The sequence below is a fragment of the Erpetoichthys calabaricus genome, chromosome 2 (genome assembly GCF_900747795.2).
Source record: "Erpetoichthys calabaricus chromosome 2, fErpCal1.3, whole genome shotgun sequence".
In the NCBI taxonomy this organism is placed as follows: Eukaryota; Metazoa; Chordata; class Cladistia; order Polypteriformes; family Polypteridae; genus Erpetoichthys; species Erpetoichthys calabaricus.
Window position 1 is genome coordinate 39,095,532 of NC_041395.2, and position 27,213 is coordinate 39,122,744.

General features: G+C 37.3%; 1 protein-coding gene across 6 annotated transcripts in view; it reads right to left on the reverse strand.

The window, feature by feature from the left end:
* Window positions 1–376: 376 nt before the first annotated feature.
* The window catches only part of tox4b (TOX high mobility group box family member 4 b), a 63,815-nt gene continuing 36,978 nt past the window's right edge, over window positions 377–27,213 (reverse strand). For all 6 annotated transcript variants that reach the window (XM_051922299.1, XM_051922300.1, XM_028793627.2 and 3 more), the window contains exons 2-9: window positions 17,183–17,251; window positions 16,776–17,009; window positions 16,314–16,574; window positions 15,638–15,922; window positions 14,399–14,479; window positions 8,333–9,127; window positions 2,282–2,439; window positions 377–2,093 (exon numbers count right to left, since the gene is read on the reverse strand). In XM_051922299.1, coding sequence (XP_051778259.1) covers window positions 2,033–2,093; window positions 2,282–2,439; window positions 8,333–9,127; window positions 14,399–14,479; window positions 15,638–15,922; window positions 16,314–16,574; window positions 16,776–17,009; window positions 17,183–17,251 — 1,944 coding nt within the window. In that variant the 3' untranslated portion in view covers window positions 377–2,032. The remainder of the gene's footprint in view (window positions 2,094–2,281; window positions 2,440–8,332; window positions 9,128–14,398; window positions 14,480–15,637; window positions 15,923–16,313; window positions 16,575–16,775; window positions 17,010–17,182; window positions 17,252–27,213) is intronic.

Here is a 27,213-nt window from a genome sequence, read left to right on the forward strand (position 1 = left end):
GATGAGGCAAAGCCTAGTCACTGAATTAAAATGAAAATGGTCCTTCATTTCAAAGCAGCACATTCAGGTTCTTCACTCGGAGAACATTTACATTTTACATTTACAACATTTAGCAGACGCTCTTATCCAGAACGACTTACAACAGTGCTTAGTAGTCTACGACTGTTCTTCAGTCTTTTAAGGCTAGGATTAGGAGAAGCTTTTCTGATATTAAAATACTACTAATAAGCTCTCTCTGCATTTGTAAAAGTCAAATATAAATGATGTTCTTCCTTCCCCATTATGGAGCCCTTTTCTGAACCCACTTCTGCCACACCACAGGATGAATCTTTGAAATAAACAGATGAACAATAACAGAGCACACATTATATCACGGTATTTGCAACATTTCTTCCACTGAAGACATTTATTTACAGTCAACTTCATTGTGAATGACATTAATAAAACAAGAATGGAATGGGGTAGGGGGGAAAAAAAATATTTTTTTTGTTGAAATAACATCTAAAATCTGACAATTATTCTAGATTAAAAGGGGACAGCCATACCCAAACTCATTACTTTCACATCTGTAGTTCAAGTTTCTTTTTCATTTAAGGTTCTGTTCTAGGATGAGAGAAAGAAAAAAAAAAAAAATGATCCAACATTAAATCACAAAAACAATGTGACTTGGACATAGAATTGCATGAAGGGCACCACTGGGTTCAGATTAAGCGGATTTAATATAAATTAACTTGAAATATAAAATCAAGTAAAACACAGGATAGCTAAAATCCCATTCAAACATACCCAAAAGTCATTCAATTGCTGGCACCATCAAGCCGAGTACCCCACACAAACGAGACGAGACCTCACTGCTGGCCTTAACACGTTGATGAAAAGCCAATTCCTGCTGTAACCAGACATTCTGGAGAAGGGTCTATAGAGGTAGTGCCCCCCCTCATGACAGAACCTGCACTCCCCATTACTACTGCCCCATGGACTACAATAAATACAAACATTGCACTCATGAACACTAGTGGTTTTCTTTGTCTAAGTCCAGGTAATAAAAAATAAAATGAGAAAAAAAATAGTGTTCTAAGAAAAAGGAAGTAGCAAGTAAAGACAATTATACACATGAGAAGTACTTACTCTAAAGGGCAGCTGGCAAATCAAAAAAAAAAATTGGATTCTTTGCTACAATTGAATTTTTTTTTTTTTTTTTTTTTTTTTTACATATGTATATAAAAACACCAATATTGCAATTCTGTGATATATTTTAAACAAACTATCTTAACAATACAACTCTATTGTTTGTTTTATTTATTATATATAAGCACTAATGGAACCATCGATAATGACCTTACAAATAAGTATGGCCTTGAATAAACCCAAGACAAACTTAATTTCATAACTGTTGGTGAGACATCAGCATGATGCAGCATAAAATCCAACAGAGTTTGCTGAGAGGGCCAGATATTTTCACAATAAATAAAAACTAACGGGTGAGAGGGTCGCCTCCTATTGACACTTGAGAAGCACGTTAGATTTTTTTCTTTGATTAAATATCCTGGAAACAGCTTATATCACATCTCTGGTTCTCTGATGTTCTTTTTTCCTCACATCCCAATGGATTCAATGACCCTTCCATACCGTAGGTTTACACTTTCTTACCCAAACATTTCTGATATCTCCATTTAAAAAAAAACAAAAAAAAAAACAAAAAAAAAACCCCACATTGTTGGTATGTGGAATGTCTTCATACACTGTACTTCAACAAAGGCATTAAGAACTTCGACACTTCCACTCCTTGACAAGAAATGTAATATGGATATGAAACTGTAAAAATGTAGGCTTTTATTTAAATAGAAGCTGTCAAAACATCATTTTCTCAAAGATTTGGAAACAAGACTTGGTGGTATTAGTGTTTCTTCATTATCACAAAGACAAAGTTAGCAAAACGCACAACAGCAGGAAGGATGAAATGTTTTGAAGGATGTTTTTCCTGCTCTAGGGCAGTTCTTCTTGCTGGATGGTTATCAATGGATCACAAGCTTCATTTCACAGTTGTAGTACTGCTGGCCCCTCGGATTGAACACCAGGTTATGAAGATGTCTCTGATGGGTTGGAGAGAAAAAAAAGTTACCATTGTTTTCAATTACGAGAAGAAAAAATCTCTTAACCCTGCCTATTCTTTTATCTACTAATAACCTAAAATATTAAGAATGGCCTTCTCCCCACCAAAACAACCCTCCCAAAAAAGAAAAAATTGTTAAAAAGGGTATTTGTATGGAAACTTGCTTACCTGCAGTGTGTTGCAACACACTCATTGCTGCAGTATTCCCTATCCCAGTCCTTGCTTTCCACTGCAGGATTGGGACATCCATCCCTTAAACAGCGACTAGTAGGTGGAGAATGTATTTCCTGTGTAGGAGGCGACCCACTTACCAACTGGACCTCCACCTGGAGAGGGGGAGGAAAAAAAACAAAAAAACTGTTTGTTACTGTTTACACACAGGTCTGCATCTATGGAATAAACAGAAAACAACATAAGTTCAAAATGTCAAGTTCTACAGTACTTTTAGGAAATTTAAGATTCAAATATCTGCGCAAATCTAGGAACAGTGTGCAACAGCCAAACAATCTTTATCATGTTGTGTAAATTGTTTCAAGTATTAAAGACATGAAAACACACCATAATCTGCTAGTTAGTTAACCAGTTGAGCTCATATTGGGGGTTTACCATATTTTTTTATAGAACTGGTGCAAAATTTATTCTCCGCCTAATTCCATCTGAATCCCACATCTCTGCAGATTTAAGTTGCCAAGTGTAAAAAGCAACATGTTTAAGAACACTTAAGTGTTTGTAAACACGTTGCTTTTTAGCACTTAGTTATAAGCATTTTGAATTCTAAGAACTAAATTCTGAATAATTTCAGGATACTGTCAAGAGTTTATTTTTATTGATACAATCAGCAGAAACTATTTTTGTAACAGTGACTGTTACAGGTTGCCTTTTGGTTTACTTTATTGTATCTATGTAACAATGCCTTGTCTTGCACTTTTCGGCTGTAAACAAATTTCCATCCAGGCTGATGAAGACTAATCTATCCAATCTAAACAAACTGCTTCCATCAATCCCACTTCTATCAAGTCTACTCTTAGTCTCACTTTTGTGTGGAGATAAACACACTTGGAATATTTCCAGAAAGACTCCTGCAAGGAATGGACTTTTTTATGGGGGCTGTCTAGTCCTCACATTTTATGAAATCCAAAACTGTATGCAACAGTCAATATACTTCGTAGGTATAGGATTTAAGTCAATTAATACTATACAAAGTACAATATTACTACAGATTTCTTTTAAGGTTAAAATTTGTTGCTGTACACAGTCTGCTTTCAGATAGTCATGAGATTTCCAAAGCCTTTAGTAAAATGTGTTTTTTCCTTGGAGCTATCCAATGTGCAATTATGAGAGGCATCATCAAAACATTTAGAGCCTGACCCATGAACAGAAACAACAGTAACAGCAAACCAGTTCTATTCTTCACATAATCCCTGTGAATACTCACAAGGCTTTCCTATGACACTCAAATGTTCGGTCTGAATTAAGCAACCCCTCTTCTCTAACTGACTTGACATCTCCATCACTGTCACACAATCTGACAGGTTACCCTTCAAATTGAGGAGCAAATGGTATGGAATAGAATGGACGTAGCATCTCTCCGGTACCCATGCAGTTGTCATGAAGCAGAACTGGGATGATGGACTATTTTCTTGTCATTTGCACCAAAATAAATGCCCCAAGAAATGACCAGGGGCCTCATGCATAACGCCATGCATAGAATTCACACTATAACATGACATAAGCACAAAAGCGGAAATGTGCTTACGCATAAAAAAAAAAAACCAGATGCATAAATCTGTGCGAATGCCAACTTCCACGTTTTGCTACATAAATCCCGGTCAGCGTGAAAATTAACGCACGTGCATACGCCTGCTGTCCTGCCCCAACTCCTCCCAGAATTACGCCTCTTTGAATATGCAAATCAATATTAATAGCCCTTAAGCTCAGCCTTCTGTCAAGACAATGGCAAAAGTACGAGGGGGAAAATAGGAGAATTTCAGCGAATACCAAGTGGAGGCAAGGAAAAACGTACTATTTATTGGTTTAAACAGTGGTATAAACCACAAAAGAAAGTTGATCGAGTGACATAGCGTGTTGGAGAAACCCAAAAGCTCAAGTTCACAAAGTCGCACAGTGCCCGAAATAAAAAAAAAAAAGAAGTTGTCACATATCAAAGTCGCCGTGAAAAGGCGAGTCATAGCCCACCGTCTGAGTGTCATATGAAAGCTTATTAGGGTACAGAGGGGGGGGGGGGAAAAAGCAGACAATATGAAAAAAAGCACAAAATGTCAATTTTAATCTGTAAATTTCCACTTGAATCACGTAGATTATTTCGTCATTAAAGTAGAACATTATAAACTTCACCTTAAAATCGTTTACTAGTTTCTCAAATCCCATCGTAACTAAAGTAGCACATTAAATACTGTTTTGTATTTGATCTTCTATATGCTCTGTGTGTGTAAATCACTATGCGCTTCCGGGCTTTCTCTTCCTCCAACAGGACACAGAATCCATTACATTCGTAATATTACAGCTCTCTGAATAATTAAAATACTGAGAAGTATGCGTGATATCATATTCATGATGATAGGAGTTAAAGCATGTTATTAAACATGGGAACTCGGTGGTGCAGCGACTGTTCCTGCCTCATGCAAGATGCTTGCTGCGCCATGCGTGACCTTCGATGAAATACTTTATTACAGAAGTTCCGTCTCTTTCAAATGTACTAACCCCTAATTCCTGTCCTTATTTTTCTTCAAGTACCCAATCGCCACACAATCAGCTCTGCAATAGACATTAAGCCATCTGTAAGCTTAGAACGCCGATTCTTCAAAACTTTTAAGGAACATTGAAATATCTTCGTAGTACGTGTTTAATAATTCTATCCATCTATCCTTCCAGTGTCGTGCCAGCCACAGCAAGAATACAGCACGAGGCAGGAACAGTCCATGAAAAAAGCGCCAGCTCCTTGCTAGCGCAGTGACACCGTATAGTTAACGTTTTATCTGTATAATAAACATTTTGCTGCATTTCATCTTAAAAATTATATCATCATCATATATAAATAGATGCTTTATAAACTGGCTCAGGTTATGCAATATTATAACTATTATAAGTACAATTACCTCACTGTAAATTTACAAGTACAAACAGTTCTACAAGTAGCATGTAATGGACAGATTGATTGCATTTAGAGTTATTGGGATGAAATGGTTTGTGAACCGCGAGGTCTGTACAGGAAAGGCTCTGAAGCGTTTGTCGGATGAGAGCAGTTCAATAGACAGCGTGTGCTTGATGCTGTATACCGATAATTCCCTTTCCGATCAGCTGCTGTACAGCTGTGATTCACACTCTGATACAGTGATATAAATACTCCGAGTGGTCCAGTGAGAGTAATATGGAAAAAGATAATATGCTGTGGCAACCCCTAACGGGAGCAGCTGAAAGAAGAAGAAGAAGAAGGTGGTGCAGTGAGAGTAACAACGCTAAAGCAGTTATGGTATTTGGAATAGTTGGACCATTCTGTGGACCATTATATTGTTACAGGTTAATTACAATGAGATGCATTAAACTAATAAACAATATGTGGTTAATTTCAGCCGTGTCAGGGATGTGGATCAAAAAAAAAAAAAGACAGGGTAACCACACAGGAACAGTAACACTGCTTTGACGCTGGGTGCCGCCAGTCTGCAAAACCGAACGCAGAAGTTGCGTACGCCAGGGTTGGAGCTACCGTAGAAATGTGTGTGGCTTTACGCCAAGTTTAGGTTTTATACATCGCGATTTCAACGTGGAAACATTCTTACGCTACATTTTTGTGCATACGCACAGTTTATACATGAGGCCCCAGCTGTGTGCGCCTTTAGGTCATACCTTCAAGACCTGGAACTGGCTTGAACATTGATTTTCTTTGATGCTGGACAGCCACCACATGCTCATTATTTAAACAATCTGGACTTTCAGCAGTGCACCCAGTCCCCCCCCCCCCCCCCCCATTATGAAATGCTTTTTATATCTTTTGCCAGTCCGAATTCTTTAGATCAAAATTCTCCTTGAAACATTAGCTATGTTGATACTTCATTTCAGGAGTTTAACATTCTGGACAGCCAAGTGTGCACTGCAAATGCTTATGTTGAGTTATTCAAAAATAATGGACTCCCACTGACTAATTCCTATAGCATTTGCTACCTCACACGCTATCACACTTTGAATTCCTACACAGTGGCAACATTTTCTCCTGGTGTTGATAGCAAAGGCCTCCCAAACTTTGATCATCCTTGAGACACAGTACCATGATGGAATTCTGCAGCCATTCTTAATCTAGACACATAACATAGCCCATCGTCATGCACATTAAGCATGAAGAAATGTCCGGGTACACAAGGTTGACTGATGGCAAAACTGCAATTTTGCACTCCCATGTTTCCTGATTCTAAAACACTCTAAAACACAAGTACTAGAAATGTGTAACTCACATATGTTGTTTAGTCAATCTTTGGAAACATTTGATGTGGAAGAGGCTAAATATATTACAGGACTTGAATTTCATGTGCATTTTATTTATTGTGCCTTTCTGTGCATTAGTTTATTTTCACTTCCTCTATATGAAACAGTACATTTTATTTACCCTAAGTTCTTGTCAATAAGCCGCGGCTTATCTAAGGAAAAAAGTTGTGAAAATGAAAAAATAGAATATCGGCTTATACATAAGTCCGGCTTATACATCCATCGCGGGGGTTGCGTTCCAGAGCCACCCGCGAAATAAGAATATCCGCGAAGTAGAAACCATATGTTTATATGGTTATTTTTATATTGTCATGCTTGGGTCACAGATTTGCGCAGAAACACAGGAGGTTGTAGAGAGACAGGAACGTTATTCAAACACTGCAAACAAACATTTGTCTCTTTTTCAAAAGTTTAAACTGTGCTCCATGACAAGACAGAGATGACAGTTCCGTCTCACAATTAAAAGAATGCAAACATATCTTCCTCTTCAAAGGAGTGAAGCAAACAAATCAATATGTCTGTTTGGCTTTTAAGTATGCGAAGCACCGCGGCACAAAGCTGTTGAAGGCGGCAGCTCACACCCCCTCCGTCAGGAGCAGACAAAGAGAGAGAGAGGGAGAGTTTGTTTTTCAGTCAAAAATCAATACGTGCCCTTCGAGCTTTTAAGTATTCGAAGCACTGTGCAGCATGTCTTTTCAGGAATCAGCTTTACAAAAGATAGCAACGTGAAGATAATCTTTCAGCATTTTTAGACGAGCGTCCGTATCGTCTAGGTGTGCAAACAGCCCTCCTGCTCAATCCCCATACGTCAGGATCACAGATAGTCAGCGCAAGAGAGAGAGAACAGTAAGCCGGGTAGCTTCTCAGCCATCTGCCAATAGCGTCCCTTGTATGAAATCAACTGGGCAAACCAACTGAGGAAGCATGTACCAGAAATTAAAAGACCCATTGTCCGCAGAAATCCGCGATATATATTTAAATATGCTTACATATAAAATCACAATTTAAATGACCGCTACGCGCTCGTGTTGACTCGGCGACGCCCAGAGCAGAAAGAACGCGCTCCGGCCGCTCCAACCGCGCCATGCGGGGAGTGAGAGAGACGGCAATATCTCACACTGTCTCCCCCCTTAAAGAAATTAAATGGGCGCGAATGAGACCACTGACCTCCCTCCCTTCTATTAGTTATAGGTTATAGTACGTTCGGCTTATCCATGAGTCCGGCTTATCTATGATACGATTTTATTTTAAAAATTCGTATGATTTTTGGTCTCCGGCTAATACATGAGTCTGGCTTATAGACAAGAACTTAGGGTACATTAAATCTCAATCTGAATCCAGTTCAGGTCTACATTCAGGGATTTAGCTAACTCTTAACACCAAAGTATGTGATATTAACTTAATTCAGTATCACTTATTCCAACTTCCCCTACATTATAAAACAATTCAGAAGAGTACAATTACTGAACTAATGCCTAAGACACCTTACTGACATTAATCTCCTATGAAACACTCTTAATACTTATCGAAAGGTATGTAAACAATATCCACAGAGCAGTTGCACTCACTAATTACTATGGCACCTCACATCAAACGTTATAATATAAGAATACAAAATATCGATCCACAATATACTTTTCAGAATACGAAAGCACATCACTGAAATATGGAACATTACTGGCTCTTACTATTCCGAATCATAAAAATGAAACAAAGTATTACCTCTTCTGGGTGCAATTCTTCAGGTTCCTCATGTACTTCAGCCACCACAGGTGGAGAACTAGAAACATTTCCATCTGGCGTAACTTCCAAAGTTTCAGATGGGGGTGAACAAGAAGTTGCACTTACAAGCAAGGGAGGAGGAGGTGGTGGCTGGGCGACAGGGGCAGGTTCAGCTTGAATTTGCACAGGAACAGGAGCTGGAACGATCTTTATTTGAAGAGGAGGGGGTGGTACTGCTGCAGCTGTCACAGGTAAACCGGCTCCCCTGGGTTTGGCTTGCAAAGGAGGAGGTGGTTGAGGATGCACCATTTGTTGAAGACGTGGAGGAGGAATCTGCTGCAATGGTGGAGGTTGACTAAGCAGGGGGCGAGCTGGTGCTGGGCTTACTGTTGTAACAGCTGGGGCAGTCTGTATCTGAAGCCCTCTTGTTGCAGGGAGGACTGTAACCACTGAAGTAGGAATTTGGCGTCCTGAACCAGTAAGTATTTGTTTGGATATAATAATTTTGGCAACTGTTGGCGTAGTGGTTTGCTGAGATGAAGCAGATGAATGCTGGTTAGAGGACTGTGGGGCAATAGCACCAGTCCGTGACCTAGTTATAACCTGGGGGTGGTTAAGGATGATGTTAGAAGTGCAGATGTTAGTGATGGTATTGTTGTTTGAATTCGACACAGCAGAGTGGGACCGCTTAGGAGCTGGCTTTGGAGCAGGAGGAGGTGGTGGTGGTGGCGGCGGTGGAGGTGGTGACGGAGATGGTGCAGGCTGTACAGGCTCGGTGTCCATTACTTCAACATTCTAAAAAAGTTGAAAAACAAAAAAAAGTTAAATAATACAGAGTACCTATAAGAAGCACCAAAATTGATAGAATCAATAAGAAAAAAACTCACTGTAACAGCTAACACACATGCACTTCTATTCTCAAGCTTATATTTGAACATAAATATGGTGGTTCTGTGGTTAAGGATCTGTGTTGATATCTTGAAGGTTGCCAGTTCACATACCATTACTGCCAGAAGGAATCCTACTCCACTGGGCCCTTGAGCAAAGCCCTAAACCTGAAAATTCCTCTAATGCTGCTGGACAATGGCTGAAGCTACACTAACACCCAAAAAGTCATGCGAAAAGAAAATTTCCCTTCGGGACTTAGTCAAATCAAAAAACAAAAGAAAAAAAAAAATCAAAAGTCATTTGTCTGTAGCACAGTTATTATAGTTAACGAAAACTAAAATCAAAACTGAAACTATTATTAAAAAAACATTTTCGTAAACTGAAATAAAATAATTAACAAAACCGAAATGAAACACTAAAACTAAACATAACTATTAAAGTAGCTGGAAAGACTAACTGAAATAAAATAATTTACTAAAATATTTTTAGTTTTCGTTTTTGAATGAATATTCTTGCTGTTAGTCTTTAACCCTTGTAAGTTTTAACTCTAAAACAAAGTCATGCACCTTGAGCCGTCCCTGCACATATTCATCCAGTGAATGGTGGCTGGTGACAGAGGGCGGCTGTTCACACAGCATTTGCGGCGACACAGCAAGCCGAGTGCGGGTGCGTAAAGCGTGAAATAGAAAGCGATTTGCGTGCCACCTTTCTTTGCGCTTGTTGTATATCAAGATGTGAGTCAAACAGCAGAAATCAGAATGTGCTGGTCAACAAAAACTACCATATGGACAGAAAAATCACGACTGCGTGACGTTTCAGTTTATTTCTCAGGTGACTGCTTTTAGTTGACAGCAATTCACCTGCCACTTCGCACAGGAGAAATCGTTTTTACTTTCTCATATACTAAGTATAGAGAAAGTATAGTAATCATGAAAAAAGTCAACATCGATATTTTGATGAATCTTGACATTATAGGCCTCCCAGAGTCCAAAAATACTGTTTTTTGGAAGTGTGTGTGTGTATATTATATATAACACAATAACTCAAAAACGCAACTAGATAGATAGATGAAATTAGGCATGTGGTTGTTACACCACAATTTTAGATCTGTCTTAACTTTTGGGCCAAATCCATCACCTGGAAGTGGTACTTTACCTGAACACATACTCGATTTTTTTTTAATTTATGCAGCTGCAGAGACCGATTTATTCAACTTTACTTTTATAATTGTTCAATATAGTATTAATTTGATTTGTTGGTGATGGTTCCTTAATGTACATAATATAAAAATATAATCATTGTCTTGCGGTTTACTCCTCAAATATCCATCTCCATATCGGAGTTTACAAGAAAGTTGAGGGGAGACCACTGTTGATTTTTGAAAATAAAACGGCACTGATTGAGAGACTGACTAGGTCATCATACAAGATCAGCAAGACCAATCACTTTTGCTTTAAAAAAAAATATCGTTTAACAATGAAGCAATACAAACAAAGGTAGAGAGTCTAACAAGTGATGAAAAACTAAACAGTGTTTTTGCATTTATTCTATATTTATTAATTTATCTTTTTTAGTTCATATCCATAACTCAAAATACCTGATATTGTGAGAGTAATCCATTAGCAGAATTATATTTTAAAAAACTTGTCTCCTTTTTTCAATGTTTTTCTCTTCTCTCTCAAAATAGATAGTTGAAATATCATATTCTTTTTGTTCTTAACATCCTGGTATACAATATGTATGATATGGCTGGAGTTTTCCTGCCTTACATCCAAACCTGCTGTGGTAGGCTCCAGGTTTCCTGTGGTCCTACACTGGGTAAACAGGTTTAGATAATGTATATGTTGTTCTTAATCTCAGATGCTTTCTCTGTTTTGTGCCTGTCCGTATTCCTATTACCTGCTCTTGCTCTGCTCATTATGGGTTTACTGTTCTTATGGTAGGCTATTCAAGACTCCTCACCTCTAACCTGCACACTACATGCTTGTTGTTCTTTGTTTCCCTCAGTACAGCTAGGTGGGGTCTGCACACTCATTCAAGTCTAAGAGCCCTGTTCTTCCTAAGCCCCTGTGATTTTCATGAGAAAATATTTTAAAAATTATACAATTGTGTGAAATTGTTCATATTCAGTGTCTAGTTTTGATTATGCTTGTTTTTATCAGACAAAAACAAAACCAGATAGTAAACCAGGCAGTGTAGTAAGCTTCCACTAACATTAAACTCATATCCAAATCTGTTAAGTGTATAGTTCTGTCTGATTGTGACTCAAAACTAACTCCGTAGGCGCTCCATGCCATAATTACTAAAACTGAAACTAATATATATAAAAATAAATTAGAAATGTCTTTGTGAAATAAAAACTAAAAACTACACAATGAAGGAAAACTAAATTTAATTTCCAAGTAAGGTCAGAAAAAATCTAGAAATAAAAACTAATATAAAAAGGCAAAACTATAATAACCTAGGTCTGTAGACACGTGGAACAAAAATTGCAGCTGTTCCTTTTATTTTTTTAAATTTTAAAATGCTGAAATGGATGTGCTCAAACAGAACACTGTAATGTTGGAGAACAGGGTCAGTATATAAGAATGTTAATAAACCAGCATTATAGGAAGGCTTTCTTGACCAGCTTACTTTACAGAAATAATATCTAGCAATTCCACATTCACTGAAACAAACTAAACACTAGTTTATTAAAGTTTATTAGCTTTATTTAACAGAATGAGTTATCTGTTAATTTTGTGAGAGCTTAATTACTGGGCAAATTTAGTTCACTTTGCACGCATTACACCTCCAAAACATATTCTTTTATCAAGGTGGGAAGTACAAGCATCTGTGTTTCAGTCCAGTTGCTATATCATTCCAAACGATGATGCATCACAAACTTGTTGTAATAAATTGCACAACATTTTTCATTCAATAGATGTTGCATCACAAACATTAACACTGTTTTTACGAATCCCATACCAAATGGCATATACAGTGCATCCGGAAAGTATTCACAGCGCATCACTTTTTCCACATTTTGTTATGTTACAGCCTTATTCCAAAATGGATTAAATTAATTTCTTCCCCTCAGAATTCTACACACAACACTCCAGAATGACAACTTGAAAAACATTTGGTTATTGCAAATTTATTCAAAATAAAAAAAAAAAAAATTGAGAAAGCACATGTACATAAGTCCTGCGGTGGGTTGGCACCCTGCCCGGGATTGGTTCCCTGCCTTGTGCCCTGTGTTGGCTGGGATTGGCTCCAGCAGACCCCCGTGACCCTGTGTTCGGATTCAGCGGGTTGGAAAATGGATGGATGGATGGATGTACATAAGTATTCACAGCCTTTGCCATGAAGCTCAAAATTGAGCTCAGCTGCATCCCGTTTCCCCTGATCATCCTTGAGATGTTTCTGCGGCTTAATTGGAGTCCACCTGTGGTAAATTCAGTTGACTGGACATGATTTGGAAAGGCACACACCTGTCTATATAAGGCCCCACAGTTGACAGTTCATGTCAGAGCACAAACCAAGCATGAAGTCAAAGAAATTGTCTGTAGACCTCCAAGACAGGATTGTCTTGAGGCACAAATCTGGGGAAGGTTACAGAAAAATTTCTGCTGCTTTGAAGGTCCCAATGAGCACAGTGGCTTCCATCATCCATAAGTGGAAGAAGTTCGAAACCACCAGGACTCTTCCTAGAACTGGCTGGCTATCTAAACTGAGCGATCGGGGGAGAAGGGCCTTAGTCAGGGAGGTGACCAAGAACCCGATGGTCACTCTGTCAGAGCTCCAGAGGTCCTCTGTGGAGAGAGGAGAACCTTCCAGAAGGACAACCATCTCTGCAGCGATCCACCAATCAGGCCTGTATGGTAGTGTGGCCAGACGGAAGCCACTCCTTAGTAAAAGGCACATGGCAGCCCGCCAGGAGTTTGCCAAAAGGCACCCAAAAGACTCTTAGACCATGAGAAAGAAAATTCTCTGGTCTGATGAGACAAAGATTGAACTCTTTGGTGTGAATGCCAGGCGTCACATTTGGAGGAAACCTGGCACCGCTCATCATCAGGCCAATACCATCCCTACAGTGAAGCATGGTGGTGGCAGCATCATGCTGTGGGGATGTTTTTCAGCGGCAGGAACTGGGAGACTAGTCAGGGTAAAGGGAAAGATGACTGCAGCAATGTACAAAGACATCCTGGATGAAAACCTGCTCCAGAGCGCTCGACCTCAGACTGGGGCGACGGTTCATCTTTCAGCAGGACAACGACCCTAAGCACACAGCCAAGATATCAAAGGAGTGGCTTCAGGACAACTCTGTGAATGTCCTTGAGTGGCCCAGCCAGAGCCCAGACTTGAATCCGATTGAACATCTCTGGAGAGATCTTAAAATGGCTGTGCACCGACGCTTCCCATCCAACCTGATGGAGCTTGAGAGGTGCTGCAAAGAGGAATGGGCGAAACTGGCCAAGGATAGGTGTGCCAAGCTTGTGGCATCATATTCAAAAAGACTTGAGGCTGTAATTGCTGCCAAAGGTGCATCGACAAAGTATTGAGCAAAGGCTGTGAATACTACTGTACATGTGATTTCTCGTTTTTTTATTTAAAAAAAAATTTGCAAAAACCTCAAGTAAACTTTTTTCACGTTGTCATTATGGGGTGTTGCGTGTAGAATTCTGAGTTAAAAAAATGAATTTAATCCATTTTGGAATAAGGCCGTAACATAACAAAATGTGGAAAAAGTGATGCGCTGTGAATACTTTCTGGATGCACTGTAACAGACACATAAGCATTGCATGGTGTACTGCAAATGTTAATGTTTTTCATTTGAATAAATTGCAAACTCAAATTTTCATATTACCCAAATCACATCACCTTTGTGGTTGGGAATATGGCCCACTGTTCTACTATTCTAAATCCAAATTCTGCAAAAAGGTTGCATCGCAAAAAAAGGGAGCGTTTCTTCATTACCTTGCAAACATGAAAAGCCAATCCCACAGCATAAAATTTTAAACTGAATCATAATCCACACACCCAAAATGATTTATAGCTCTCAAAATGAAGTAAACCTTACATGAAGCACCAAAAGACTACCAGCCATAGTTATTTAGTCATCTCTATTAGCTGTGTGAGTTTGATGCTAAATGTATTTTCCTTTTTATCACAAATCGGTGGCATTTAATTTCTTACCTGGGAGAGCTGGCTTGCTTTATATACTGCAAGAGCTTTTAAATACTCTTTCTTTGCTGCTTCAGTCTTTCTCTTGTACACCTAAGATTGAAAGAAAATTTTACTTAATTCAAAGATAATCTGAAATACAGCTCTTGTATTATAGTTGCAAGTAAACCCTGTAATATAGGCACGCACTCTCTACAAGCAACTTTGAAGAAAACGACATTGAAATAATTTTTTTTTTTTTTAAATTTAGCCCATGATTAAAACAACAGTTTCAACTAAAAGGACAAAACTATACAGCTCAACTCTTAAAGCTTAAATACATACATATATTTATTAAGTAAAACGATTTTATTTACTTATAAATGCACTAAAAAGCAAAAAGTAAGTTTCTTTAACCACAATTTTCCTGGTTACATGTGACTAAAATAAAAATCATGGGGCCTACATAAATCAATTGATTCAAACAATTTCTGAAACTTGTTTAGTAGGGTGGGGAATTATAATTTTTTTTTTTTTTAAATTTTTGTTGAATGTAGCTATTCTATTAAACCGATTGAATGAATTTATGTGCGCCCCACGATTTTATTTAGTCACAACACCACGAAAACTGTGGTAAAAGAAAACAATTTTTGCTTTTTAGTGCATTTATAATAAAATTTTAGTTTGAGTATTTTGCAAATGATTTTTCTTTAATCATTTTTCATGAACATGAAGCTTCTTCAAGTATTATATAATACATCTTCTTTGCAGAATTATTTGAATACTAAAAATAATAATTTTGGTCTACTTTTCTGTTCAGGCTTTTATGGGATTAGTGCTTTGTCGCTGCGAGAGAGAAAAAAAACAGCAAGCTTACGGTAATACTGCCTCACTGTCATCAAGGCTACTCCTTCACAAGAGTAAACAAGTCAGCGCACATATTTACCCACTCTACTAACTGGAAGAGGCAAGTGGAGGAAATATGATGCATCTCTCACTTGTATGCTCCTATATTACACTATATTCTCTCTCCGTCATTGTTGTGCGTGCATTAATTGTAATCGCATAACCACTGATTATGGTGAAATTTGTTAATAAAATAATCCATCAAAACTGATGCAATTAAGTATCACCGATACTGAACACTTATTCAAAATTTGAAGAAATTTGCTTTGCCAAAAAGTGGGGTTTAAAATCAGATACAAAATTTGAACCAGATAAAAACAGACGGAGGAGTTAAATAAAATAGTTAAACAAAAAAAAACACCTCACCTGTTTCTGATCCTCTCCTAAACTGTCCCACATAGATGCTACAATTTTAGAGACTTCTCCAAAAGTGGCATTCGGATTTTGTCCTTTGATAGCTGCCTGCGTGTCCCTAAAGAAAAGGGCATAAGCAGACACAGGCTTCTGAGGTTCGTTTGGGTCTTTTTTCTTCTTTGATTTTTTTGGAGGCTTAGCTTTTCGTACAACTGTGCTACCTCCTGTTGCAACCACTCCAACCAAAGAAGGGGAGACAGCCACTGGGGATTCAACCAGCCCTTGTTTCTCAGATACCTACAGGGAGGAAATAAAAAAAAAAAAAAAAAAAAAAAAAAATAGGATAATGTTCTGTACAACATACTGTATCTACTGAAAGCCTGATGTCAGCTTAGATTGTGTTGTTTAGCCACACAAAAATGTTGTGTCTTTAGACTGTCCCGAGTTTAAAAAGAACTAGGAAAAGGATTTAAAAATATTTCAGGATCTGAAAGGGATGCATTTTGGCTGTGGCCATGAAGAATCAAACTGAAAGAAGACTACCTTGGCATAAATTAAATGTTTTACTAAAGTTACCTTACAGATAACCTTTACGGATCCATTTACCATTTGGATACAACTGAAACAAGCTACGTTAAGTCTTTGGAACAACTCCGCTTTCAGTAAGTAACTGCTGACCAGTCCATACCTTTTTGAAGTCTTCACTGTCCTCTTCATGTAAGGAACTTGAAGGAGAAGGTGTTGCTGATAACTGTTCATCAGGTGTCTGTGGGCGGGGAAGGATAGCACCTCCCCCCAAACTAAGACCAAGCTGTGAACTCAACTCAGACTGATCAATGGTTGTCAGCTGACCGTGCCCAAGTAAGCTATGGTTAATATCACTCAGAGGAACATCAATGGTCACTGGAGAATTGGATGTATACTGAGAACCTATAGAGTGGCCAAGGTCCTATGGATATAAAAGGGAAAAAAAAAAAGGCAAAAACAAGCTAAATCATAAGTTTTTTGCAAGTTTGTCTGGTAAATACAAGTGCGTACAGTTCTAGGCATTAAAACAATTTATATAGCGCCTTTCCCATGCTCAATGTGTTTATTATGTCTGGGAAGCGATTCTCCTACCCACCAGTTTAAAATATGGACATTGACTCACCATGTTTAAGGTGGTACCAATCAGCCCTCCACTCATAGTTAGATGATCCAGCCCCTGAGTAGTAAAGGGGCCACTGTAAGAAGCATCAGGGCCTGTGCTTCCCCCAGACACAGCTGGGTCCCTAAGCTCATCAAAGTGACCCACCACATCAGTCACTGCTAGGGAGGGATCTGGGTCAAGAGAGATGGGAGGAATTTCAAATTCTTCATCTCCTAAACTTGGTGTGTGAAAAGTCTGAAACAAAACAAAACACACTATCATAATGGAAAAAGCAATACTTTACATAAGGAAAAAAAAAACTTATTTGACTCTATATATTCTTCACCATTACCATTTATATTAAATACAAACTTCATCCAAGAGTGAAGATCACTACATTGAAGTAAATATGTGAGCATTTTTCCTACCTCAGCTGAAGTCAGAAATGGATGACCACTTCCAGCAATAGTCAAATAGTTGTCACTGCTTCCTGGAAACTGGGAAAACAGAAGTCTGGTTAAAATAAACAATTACATTGAATACAACACTGCAAACTACAGAAAAAAACCACAGTCAAGGACATTACACATTTAAGCTCATACTAAATTGTTTATAAATTCCTAATATACATGTAGTTCATTCCTTCATAAACGGAGACATTTTTAAATCAAAGAGACAGTTTAAAAACACACATGCAACCAACACACTCAACTAATACTTGCTTGATGGATTTTTAAAGCATTTAACACGGTAAACTGAAATACTTTATTTACCTTACTCAAATGATCATTAAAGACTAGAAAGACAGGATTGTTGCCACCTTTATATAGGGGTCAAACACTTAAAAATACAAATGGCCAATAGTAAATCAGATGCTGTATAAGGCAAGGTGTTTATTATTGTGGATCCTTTTCAAGGAGTTTGTAGAGACAATGGTTAAGCAGTCTGGGAGGGCCTAACGGAAAGTGTCACAGTTGTTGGTGCTGCCACCACTGCTAAAGGCTTCCTTAAAGGTGCGATTGTTACAGGAATGCTCAGGTGCTTTTATCTTAAGATAACTTTTCACAGAAAAGCTATCATGCACTTTCCATAAGGGATGGGCAGCATTATCACAGATCTCTGAACATACCAGGCATGGTGCAAGTGCAAGCCTGTAGAGGGAGTTAAGTTTGATTGTGAAACACATTCTTATAAGCACAGATCTATGCATGCACACTTGCTGTCGGCCTAAAGATGCTAAGAAGTTAGATGACTCACCAAAGCAGCACGGTTTTCCTACATTGCCATGGGCCAAAATAATGATAATAATAAAAAAAAAAAAAAAAACACACCTGAACAAGTGCCATCTAAACTGGCCTGACTACGAAGTGCCTTTTGTGAAGAAAAGCAGTCTTTTTACGTACAAGTTATACAGTATATGCAGCTAATTGCTCGGGTGTTTACCAAGCAACTGTGCTAACCAGTTAAATGTTGTCTACACAGATGTACAAGCAACACTTACAGAACATAACTATATGGATGACAGCACAATAGCACCATCACGCTAAATGATAAATTTGATATTTTCCAGGTTGAAATGATTTCTTCACAAAAACGGTATGTATGTATTTGCTGTGTGAAATTGTAATATAAAGTTAAGCACTTTCTATAAATTTTTTAAAAAAATATCTGGCCCATTCTGTTCCTTTACAGTGGAGGCAATGGGACATGAAGCACCACTGAAAACTAAAAGCCAAAAAAAAAAAAAAACATACAGAATGTCAGAGTTTTGATAAAAGAAAAACATGCCTTCCATGTTCCCAACATGTTTGTGACAACAAAAAGGATCTGGAAATAATCATTGTATTGCATGTTCTTGGTACTATTTTTCTCAAGGTAAGGATAAGTTTTCTATTTACTTTTGTGAGTTTTTACATGGAAGTAAACTGAAACTAAAACCAGCCATATGGCATGAGCAGTTTATTGTGATTTTATCTTTCTAGAGGAAGCCACACCCTTTTGGGGTGAAAGGTACAAGTGTTGAGGTGGCATGCATAGCTGGTTGTGTTTGAAAATGGCTGAATCTCATAATGCTGGCGTTTTATTGTTTGAAAAATGACATGTATAAAGATCATACAATGTGTGCGTTAGCGAGCATTAATCCATGTCTTGCGATATTGGCCTTGGCTTGAAAAATGTACGTATTCTGTAAGTTTTTATGCCTTTATTTTCCGGTGGTCCTTCATGCCCCATTGCCGTAATTGTCTCAGTGGAAGCAAGATTAAAAATTAATAGAAAATGCTTAACTTTATAACACAATTTTGCATGGCAAAAGCATATACACCAGAAGAAATAACTTCAACTTGAAAAACAATGAACTTCTCCTTTAAACTTACTGGTTTATATAACTGATGTTGGTAATATTATCATACATGCTCCTGCTTACTGCGGTGTTTCATTTCATGGTTCACTTAACTTTTACTGACAGAATTTGTATGTGGCTTCAATTGGCAAGACGTGTGTTCAGTAACACAGCAAACAAACAAAACTCACAACATTCACTTTATTTCATAACTTTGCTGCTCTTGAGGTTTCTCACCATATTTTAAAATAACTCAGAGGGGGAAAAAACCCAAAAACCTTGTTTATACATAAGATGCATTTGGCACTGCCTACACCCTGGGTTACACAGGAGTTCTTCTTTTTAAGCCTTATGGCCTTATCAGCCTTCTTAAGCCTGTGCCTTTGGAAATATGATAAAACAGGTTGATATATTACTGTTATAATATCTAACAGATTGTATACTGTAGGAAAATTTAGCAAGGTAAGAAAACTATATTAAAAATTTCAATTGAAACAAGTCACATTAATCAAATCTTAGACTTGGGCCCGGTGGCTACAGGTTTTCATTCTAACCCTTTTCTTAATTAGTGACCGGTTTTTGCTCCTAATTAAACTTCTTTTGAATTCATTTTATTTAACTTGCTCTTGCAGACTCAGACCCCTTAGTTGTTTCTTTTTCCTTAATTAGCAGCCAGACAATGAGCTACAAAACATGACCAGCAATCTGTGTCCATTATACAATATCTGGAAAAAAAACAGATGACGATCTCAGGAAAGTTGATCTGCTCAGTTCCCAAAAACATTTTAACAGTGCTCTTAGAAAAGAGAAAAATCAACTTCATAAATATGTGCTATTGCACAATGAGAGCAGCAACAAGCCATGGAATTAAAGAATGGGTTTAATTAACAGCAAGACTCGGCGCCTAATTAAACAACTGGTTGAGGTGAAATTAGTTGGACTTTGAGGCCCTGACTTAGTTGGTCTTCTGTTGGCTTACTCACTTCACATTTCATTTCAGTTTAGATGCTATTTAAGGAAAGAAATGAAGCAATTCAGAGGAACAAATCTTTATAAAAAAAAAAAAAAAAAAAGTCAATCAAAATTAATTCAAAAAGAAGTTAATTAGCAGCAAAAACAGGAAGCCAATTAAGAAAAGGGTTAGAATGAAAATCTGCAGCCACTGGGGCTCTCCAGGACCAGAGTTGGGGACCCCTGTTGTAGTTTATGTTTAAAAGGCGCCAAGTTATAAAAAGGCTATGGTTTTTTTTATATATATATATATATATATATATATATATATATATATATATATATATATATATATACACACACACACACACACATATATATAATATATATATATACACACAGTACTGTGCAAAAGTTTTAGGCAGGTGTGAAAAAAATGCTGTAAACAAAATGCTTTCAAAAATGGAAGTGTTACTCATTTATTTTCAATCAATCAACAAAATGCAGTGAATGAACAAAAGAGAAATCTAAATCAAATCAATATTTGGTGTGACCACCCTTTGCCTTCAAAACAGCATCAATTCTTCTAGGTACACTTGCAGTTTTTGAAGGAACTCGGCTGGTAGGTTGTTCCAAACATCTTGGAGAACTAACCACAGATCTTCTGTGGATGTAGGCTTCCTCGCATCCTTCTGTCTCTTCATGTAATCCTAGACACACTCGATGATGTTGAGATCAGGGCTCTATGTTTTCGTGCATACTTGAGTCGCCTGGCCTTGTTTCCACGTCGGATGTATGGCTTTTTGGCTGCAACTCTTCCATGAAGACCACTTCTGGCCAGACTTCTCTGACCAGTCTTCGCTGGTTTGAAGGCAAAAGGTAGTAACACCAAATATTGATTTGATTTAGATTTTTCTTTTGTTCGCTCACTTTGCAATTTGTAAATTGATAACAATAAACAATCATTATATTTCTGAAAGCATTCTTTATTTACAGCATTTTTTCACACCTGCCTAAAACTTTTGCACAGTACTGTATATGTTACAGGCCAAACCTGATTTTAGGCCAAGCAAGTTTGTCCTAAGCAGGACAGTAAGAATCGGTTTATCCCAGGAAAGTGCAATTGCAGTCCATACTAGTTTAGAATTGGACAAATCAGTTGTACTGGAAGCTCAACATTAAATTTCAGGAAAATCTAGTTTGGACTAGGTTCATACTATCTGCTTCATCAAACTGGTTTGGCCTAGTCTAAACTAGATTGTCCTGTAAGACTTGTTTAAAAAAAAAACACAAAACAAAAAAAAATTTACAGACAGAGAGATGTATATTATATACACACACACACACACACATTACATATATATATATACACACACACACACAATAGCTTGGACTCAAACATTTTTCACAGAAACTCTTCAAAAAGAAAGGAGTAAATAAAACGTACGTAATCAAGACAGTATCTGCTAATTACTCCTTGCAAACTGTCGTAACCAGTTGACGTGAAAGGCTGACAGACAACAAATTACTACAGACATGCTGCTACTACTACAGACTTTAAAAAGGATTAAGGTCAGAACTTGTCCACTCAACAATACTGGCTTTCTTCATTTCAGGCCACTATAATACTATTTTTAACAGTGTGTTTTGGAGGACTTTCCAGTTAAAACAAACTTCTTTGCTATTATTAGTTACCAGTAATGGCACACTGCACGATAATGTGCAGCAAATGCACTTGAATTGAGCATTCCTAGTTTTCAGACTCTCTCTCTGTACGTTTAGCATTTGTTTGCTCATAGGTTGATGCGCTTGCTGCTTCATGAGCAGCTCTCTTCTCCACACAGCGACCCGCTTCTTCTCTTCTTCCGTTAGCATCTCTTTGCGTTCAAACTGATTAAGGCAGTGTTTGTGTTGCAATTAGTATGTTTTCTTTAATTTTTCACTTAAGCTGGCACTTAAGTCTTCAACCTGCCTCAAGAATGATTTAAGATATAAAGAGGTAGGGGAAGTGATGGTGAAAGGATGAGAACTGCTGGCTGCTGTCGAGAGTGGATTCTACAATAAAATAAAATTCAAATTCTTTGGTCAGGGTTGACTAAGACTAATCAGGCACAGTGCTGGCATTCTGTGACATGCACCTCCATTACATGGTTCCATCATCACCATACTTTATTATGGAAGATATAAATTGTCTGGTGCACAGTGTTTGGTTTTCATTAAAAACACAGTTCGACATTCAAGCCAAAAAGTTCCACTTTAGTCTTGCAAGACCAAAACACTTCCCACTATATATCTCGGCATGCCTTTGCTATCTTGCTGCAAGCTTTTCACCAGTGACTTTTTTTAAATGATCATTTCTTCCCATGAGGGGAATCATCCATTTACACTTGCCCAAGGAAGGCCCTTTCTCTGGCATACTCAATGTAATCAGTGTATTAACCTTAATTATAACCTCTGAAAAAGCATATGAAAGAGTCACAATCAACACTGAAGTCACTTACATAAGTGTCACTGACATATACTGCACACACTACTTTACACAAGCAAAAATACAATTAAAGACGATAATCTAAATCAACCAATTTTCACTACAAAAATCTCAACCGGTGATCAGTAAATTGACCAATCATAAAAAATGATTTTGTCAGCACTTGTGTTTCTCGGTTTTATGGTTATTTAGTTCTAGTGCTCCTTTATGCGCAGTATTAACAGTAGCTGAAGCAGAGCATGCCTTTTTTCGCTGCCTGCCTGTAAACAGAGACCAGCAAGGGCGACTTAACCAGAGAGAGAAAGAGTGGAATAACAGCCTTTACATTAAAGAAAGTGGAGTAATAAACTGAGAAAAAGGAATCCAAGGAGCTGCCTTGTGCAATTACGTAAATTTTAACAATTTTAACAGCAAAAAAAATTTGTAGTGTAATTAAAGATCAAGAAAAATTAAAACTGTTTTAACTGCCAATATCAGTTAATTGAAACAATGTGAGAAAACATGATTGTTAGACAAACCGCTGTTTCAGGTAATTACATAACAAGAAATTAAACAATGACTACTTGTAAGTATGAGAAGCATTTTATTTATGCCATATGTATTAAGGATAAATATTTTCAATATATATTTTATTGGTTAAGTATATTTTAAGGGAAATTAAAGCATTTGTGGTCATTGAAAAATAAAAATTTCAATTTTAATAAAAAAAATAATCAGGTAACACTTCTGGTCATTTTAAATTATATAAAATACCAAAGGTAACACTTTAACATAGAACAGAAGGATTCACCATGACAAATTATGCAGGAGCTTAGTGTAAACCTTTTGAAAGAGACAACGGAGAGAGAGAGAAAAAGAAGAAAAAAAGAAAAATCAGGTGCAAATTAGGATCAGTATTGGACAATCCAGTAATTTAACATCTGTGATTGCTACAGGCCCTAATAAATTAGTAAATAAACACCCTGATCAGAGCATCCCTAAAAGCTACCTTTCTAAACCATTGGCATTCATGTCAGTTGATTCAGGGCCAATTTCTACACACAGGATGTAAGGTTGCTAAATAGTCAATCATAATTTCAAATACTGTCACTCAAACATTTTTATTTTAATCCCAATATGCTAATCCCGGAGGGGAAATTTTAAATGTGATTGTGTATGTACAGTATATACATATATATTTTGTTTAATTTAGTCAGCTGTTCTGAGGAGACATGCAAGTACAAATTTCATTGTACTACAGACCCATTGCCGTCTGGCTAATAAATGATTAGGGATAGCTAGCTCCGGTTTTGAGGGCAATTTATTTCCTATTTTTATTACTGCTGTAGGATTGATTGCACTGCCTTTAAAATAGTTGTACCACCCTTCACAAACTTTTATCTCTCCAAAAAGATGTCTGACCTGTTGATAAAGCTCTTTCCATCATTCTGAAGCAATCTTTTGAAGTCTGTATAATACTGGGTAGCTTTAAAGAAATACATTATCACACTTTAAGTCAAAGTAAATGATTCACCAATTTACCAAACTGCTGGAATCCAATAAATTGACTTTTTAATGTAATATGTATTAAAGTAAATTTGGGTTTCCAGTTGTTAAAGTGGCAAAATCTAGAACCCAAGTCCTGTGGACTTTAAATTATTGAAGTCAAAGAGTTTCCATCTGATCTGACATGCTGTACAAAGTTTTCCAAATCAAGGCAAAAAAGTGTCACTGTATATTTTCACAAGGTTATGGGAAAAAGAAAACAGGAAAACAAGTGGAATTTGCAGCTCATTCAGTGAAAACAAAGTCTACAGGGCATTTAACCTGAAATTGGAAACAGGTAGATACTACCATGCAGCTGTACTTCCAGATGAGCATTCATTGTTAGCTCTCATGCACACAGAACTCATCCCTATGACTAAAGACAAAGGTCAAGTCACAGACTAGTTGAACAGAGTCATTGGGCATGTCACATTAGAAAAGTGTTCTTCACTGGAGCGTGACAGCAACTGCCCCCAACTCACTAAGACTGTGTAAATAAAAGCTATGACTGAAAATTGCTAAAAATTGTATACTGTTTATGTTTAGTGTGGTTTAATATTAACAATCTAGACTATTTGTGACATGTGGAAATATATTTCTGATTGGACTGACACCTCCTTTTACTTATAGCAATGTGCGTTGGATGTTTCTATGATGACATTTCTCTTGCAATGCATGTTTCTGGAAATAAAACTAAAAACCAACAATTACATTTTAACTCTTTCAATGATCCGTGGGATTGATTGATTGAACAGACTTTTAAATTTCTCACATTTGGCTCACTGATGTTCGATTGTTATACTATCGCAGTTCTTTTGTAATACATAATTTAGGAACAAATAAATGTAAAAAATAAAGACAACACTGCATAGTGCTACAAACACCTACTTCAATAAAAATGACAAGCTGCTAACAACTCAATGATGTAGTTTACCAGAAAGGCACGAGGTCAAACTGCAGGAAAGTTAAAACTGCTTAGTAGCCTTAAAGTCCAAAAGTCAATATTGCTGCTGCTACTTTGTCTGGTCTTTGCACAATGTCTTGTTTGTGTTTTAAATCTTAATTTTAATTCTTTTTAATTTATTATTTGCACTTCATGTTGTTACACTGTGGACACTGATCTTCGCAATTTTGTCTATCTGTATACTTGTATATGGTTGAGATGACAATAAAGTTCACTTTGACTTTGAAAAGAAGCCACTTACATTGGACAAAAGGTTTCTTCTGAAAAAGCAGCTGATTTCCAATAGAAAGACAAAAACTAATTTTTTTCATTTGGTAAGTGACTAAAATATTTCTGCTCACGCATATAAGCTGGTGGAAGCAGAGATTTTTTTAAATAAATGTTTCAATTAAAAGGGCCACAAAAGCAAATGGTGAATATTCAAGCTGCTTTTTAATATGAAATAGTTATAATACAAGCATAATCAATAATTAGCAAAATTGACAATGTTTTCAAGAAAGAGTTGCATGTTCAGCAGTATTACCATCTGTCTGAAACAAATACTACAGAATAAACAGCTCAGAGATATTTAATTAGTTAGTGAAAAAAACAGACTCCCACACACTAAGTGAAAATAGCAATTAACCAGTGAAAAACCCAGGCAGCCAGTCTGCCAATAAAATAAACCAAAGTCCTTTCTGACCCGTTATGACTTTAATTAAATTACACATTAAAAAGGGGGGGTTAAATTAAAGAAAGACAAACTGCGGTTAACATAGATATGGGCTGCAGTTTGTTTTCTTAATAGGTTCTATCCAAATAAAAGCTAGACTTTTTTTTTTTTTTTTTTTTTTTTTTTTTTTGACGTGTATGAATCCTTTTTATTTCTATGACTACCAAGTGTAAAAATGCATATTTTCAATACTGTAACCAAAACACATTTTCTTAAGGTCCACAGCGTAACACATGTCACTTGCACTATACTGCATTCCTCCAGTCAGAAACACACAGGCATGAACTGGCCTGGGTCTGAAAAGCATTACTCCAATTGTGGCTGAATTCCAAATATTAAGACTTGACCCAATGAGTAGAAAAATTTTCCTGCATCTCAGGTTAACAGTACTGTAAATTGCCTTATACCATAGCACATCTACAAGTGCCATAACCCTACACGTCACACTGATGTATTAACGTAAAATGTGAAGAGCACAGAACACTAGCTTTGAGTGTCACTATGCAATTTCTGTGTCTATCCAGGTAGAAATTCAGGTACCACTAAGATAGACAGACATTTGCTCTTTATAATAAAACTAGACATTAAGCCCGTTACAATAACGGGCGCAAGAATAGTAGTGCATAAAAATTAGTAGGAACAGCCTATATTAAATGGCAAAGGACCGTCTATTTTCTGTTACAGTAATACTGGCTTGTATGTGGCTGTAATATGCGTCACTGTATTGTGTGCCTTTAATTTTCTCTCACAGTAATACATCTCTCCAGCAAGTATTTTAATCTGTGCTGGCGTGCAGCTGTTTATTGTATATATGGCGTCTCCCCAGCAACGGATTTTATGTGCGCGAAAATAAATTACTTTTAAAAGTCATCCTATTGTAATATCATGAAAATTCGTATATTTAGGAAAACACTTTACCGGGCCAACTTTGTTAATCGCAAATCTGACATTCTCAGAGTGAACACTAATCCCACCTCTTTGGGGAAGCTGGTCTCCGCATCTCAGTACCCGATTGGATTTTTCGTGCATTATGTTTTAGGTCTTACCTCATTTACCGAAATCCGAATGGATCGGCCGCGCAATATTTATAGGTCTCGCCCTCTGTCTTGTGTGACTCATCAGGCGGCCTTTGAAGCATCGCACCGTGCCCCACGCATGCGCACTTCACCAGAAGACACACACACACACACACACACACACACAAACGGACACATGGATGCACACAGGAATTTTATTAAAGAGGATATATAAATGATTTCAAATATATATGATTTGGATATCCCTTGGAGTTTGTAGCATCGATCAGCAAGTATAAGGGAGGTCATCCATTAATACTTTAATTGTATTAATGCAACTTAAGAGCAGGGAACTGAGTTTGGCATGTAATTTTCAGCTCTACAACTACTGTAGGGGGAGTGGAGCCAATACGCAGCAAAGACTGGAAGTATTAAATAGCAAAACAAGCGCTTGCTGAACCTT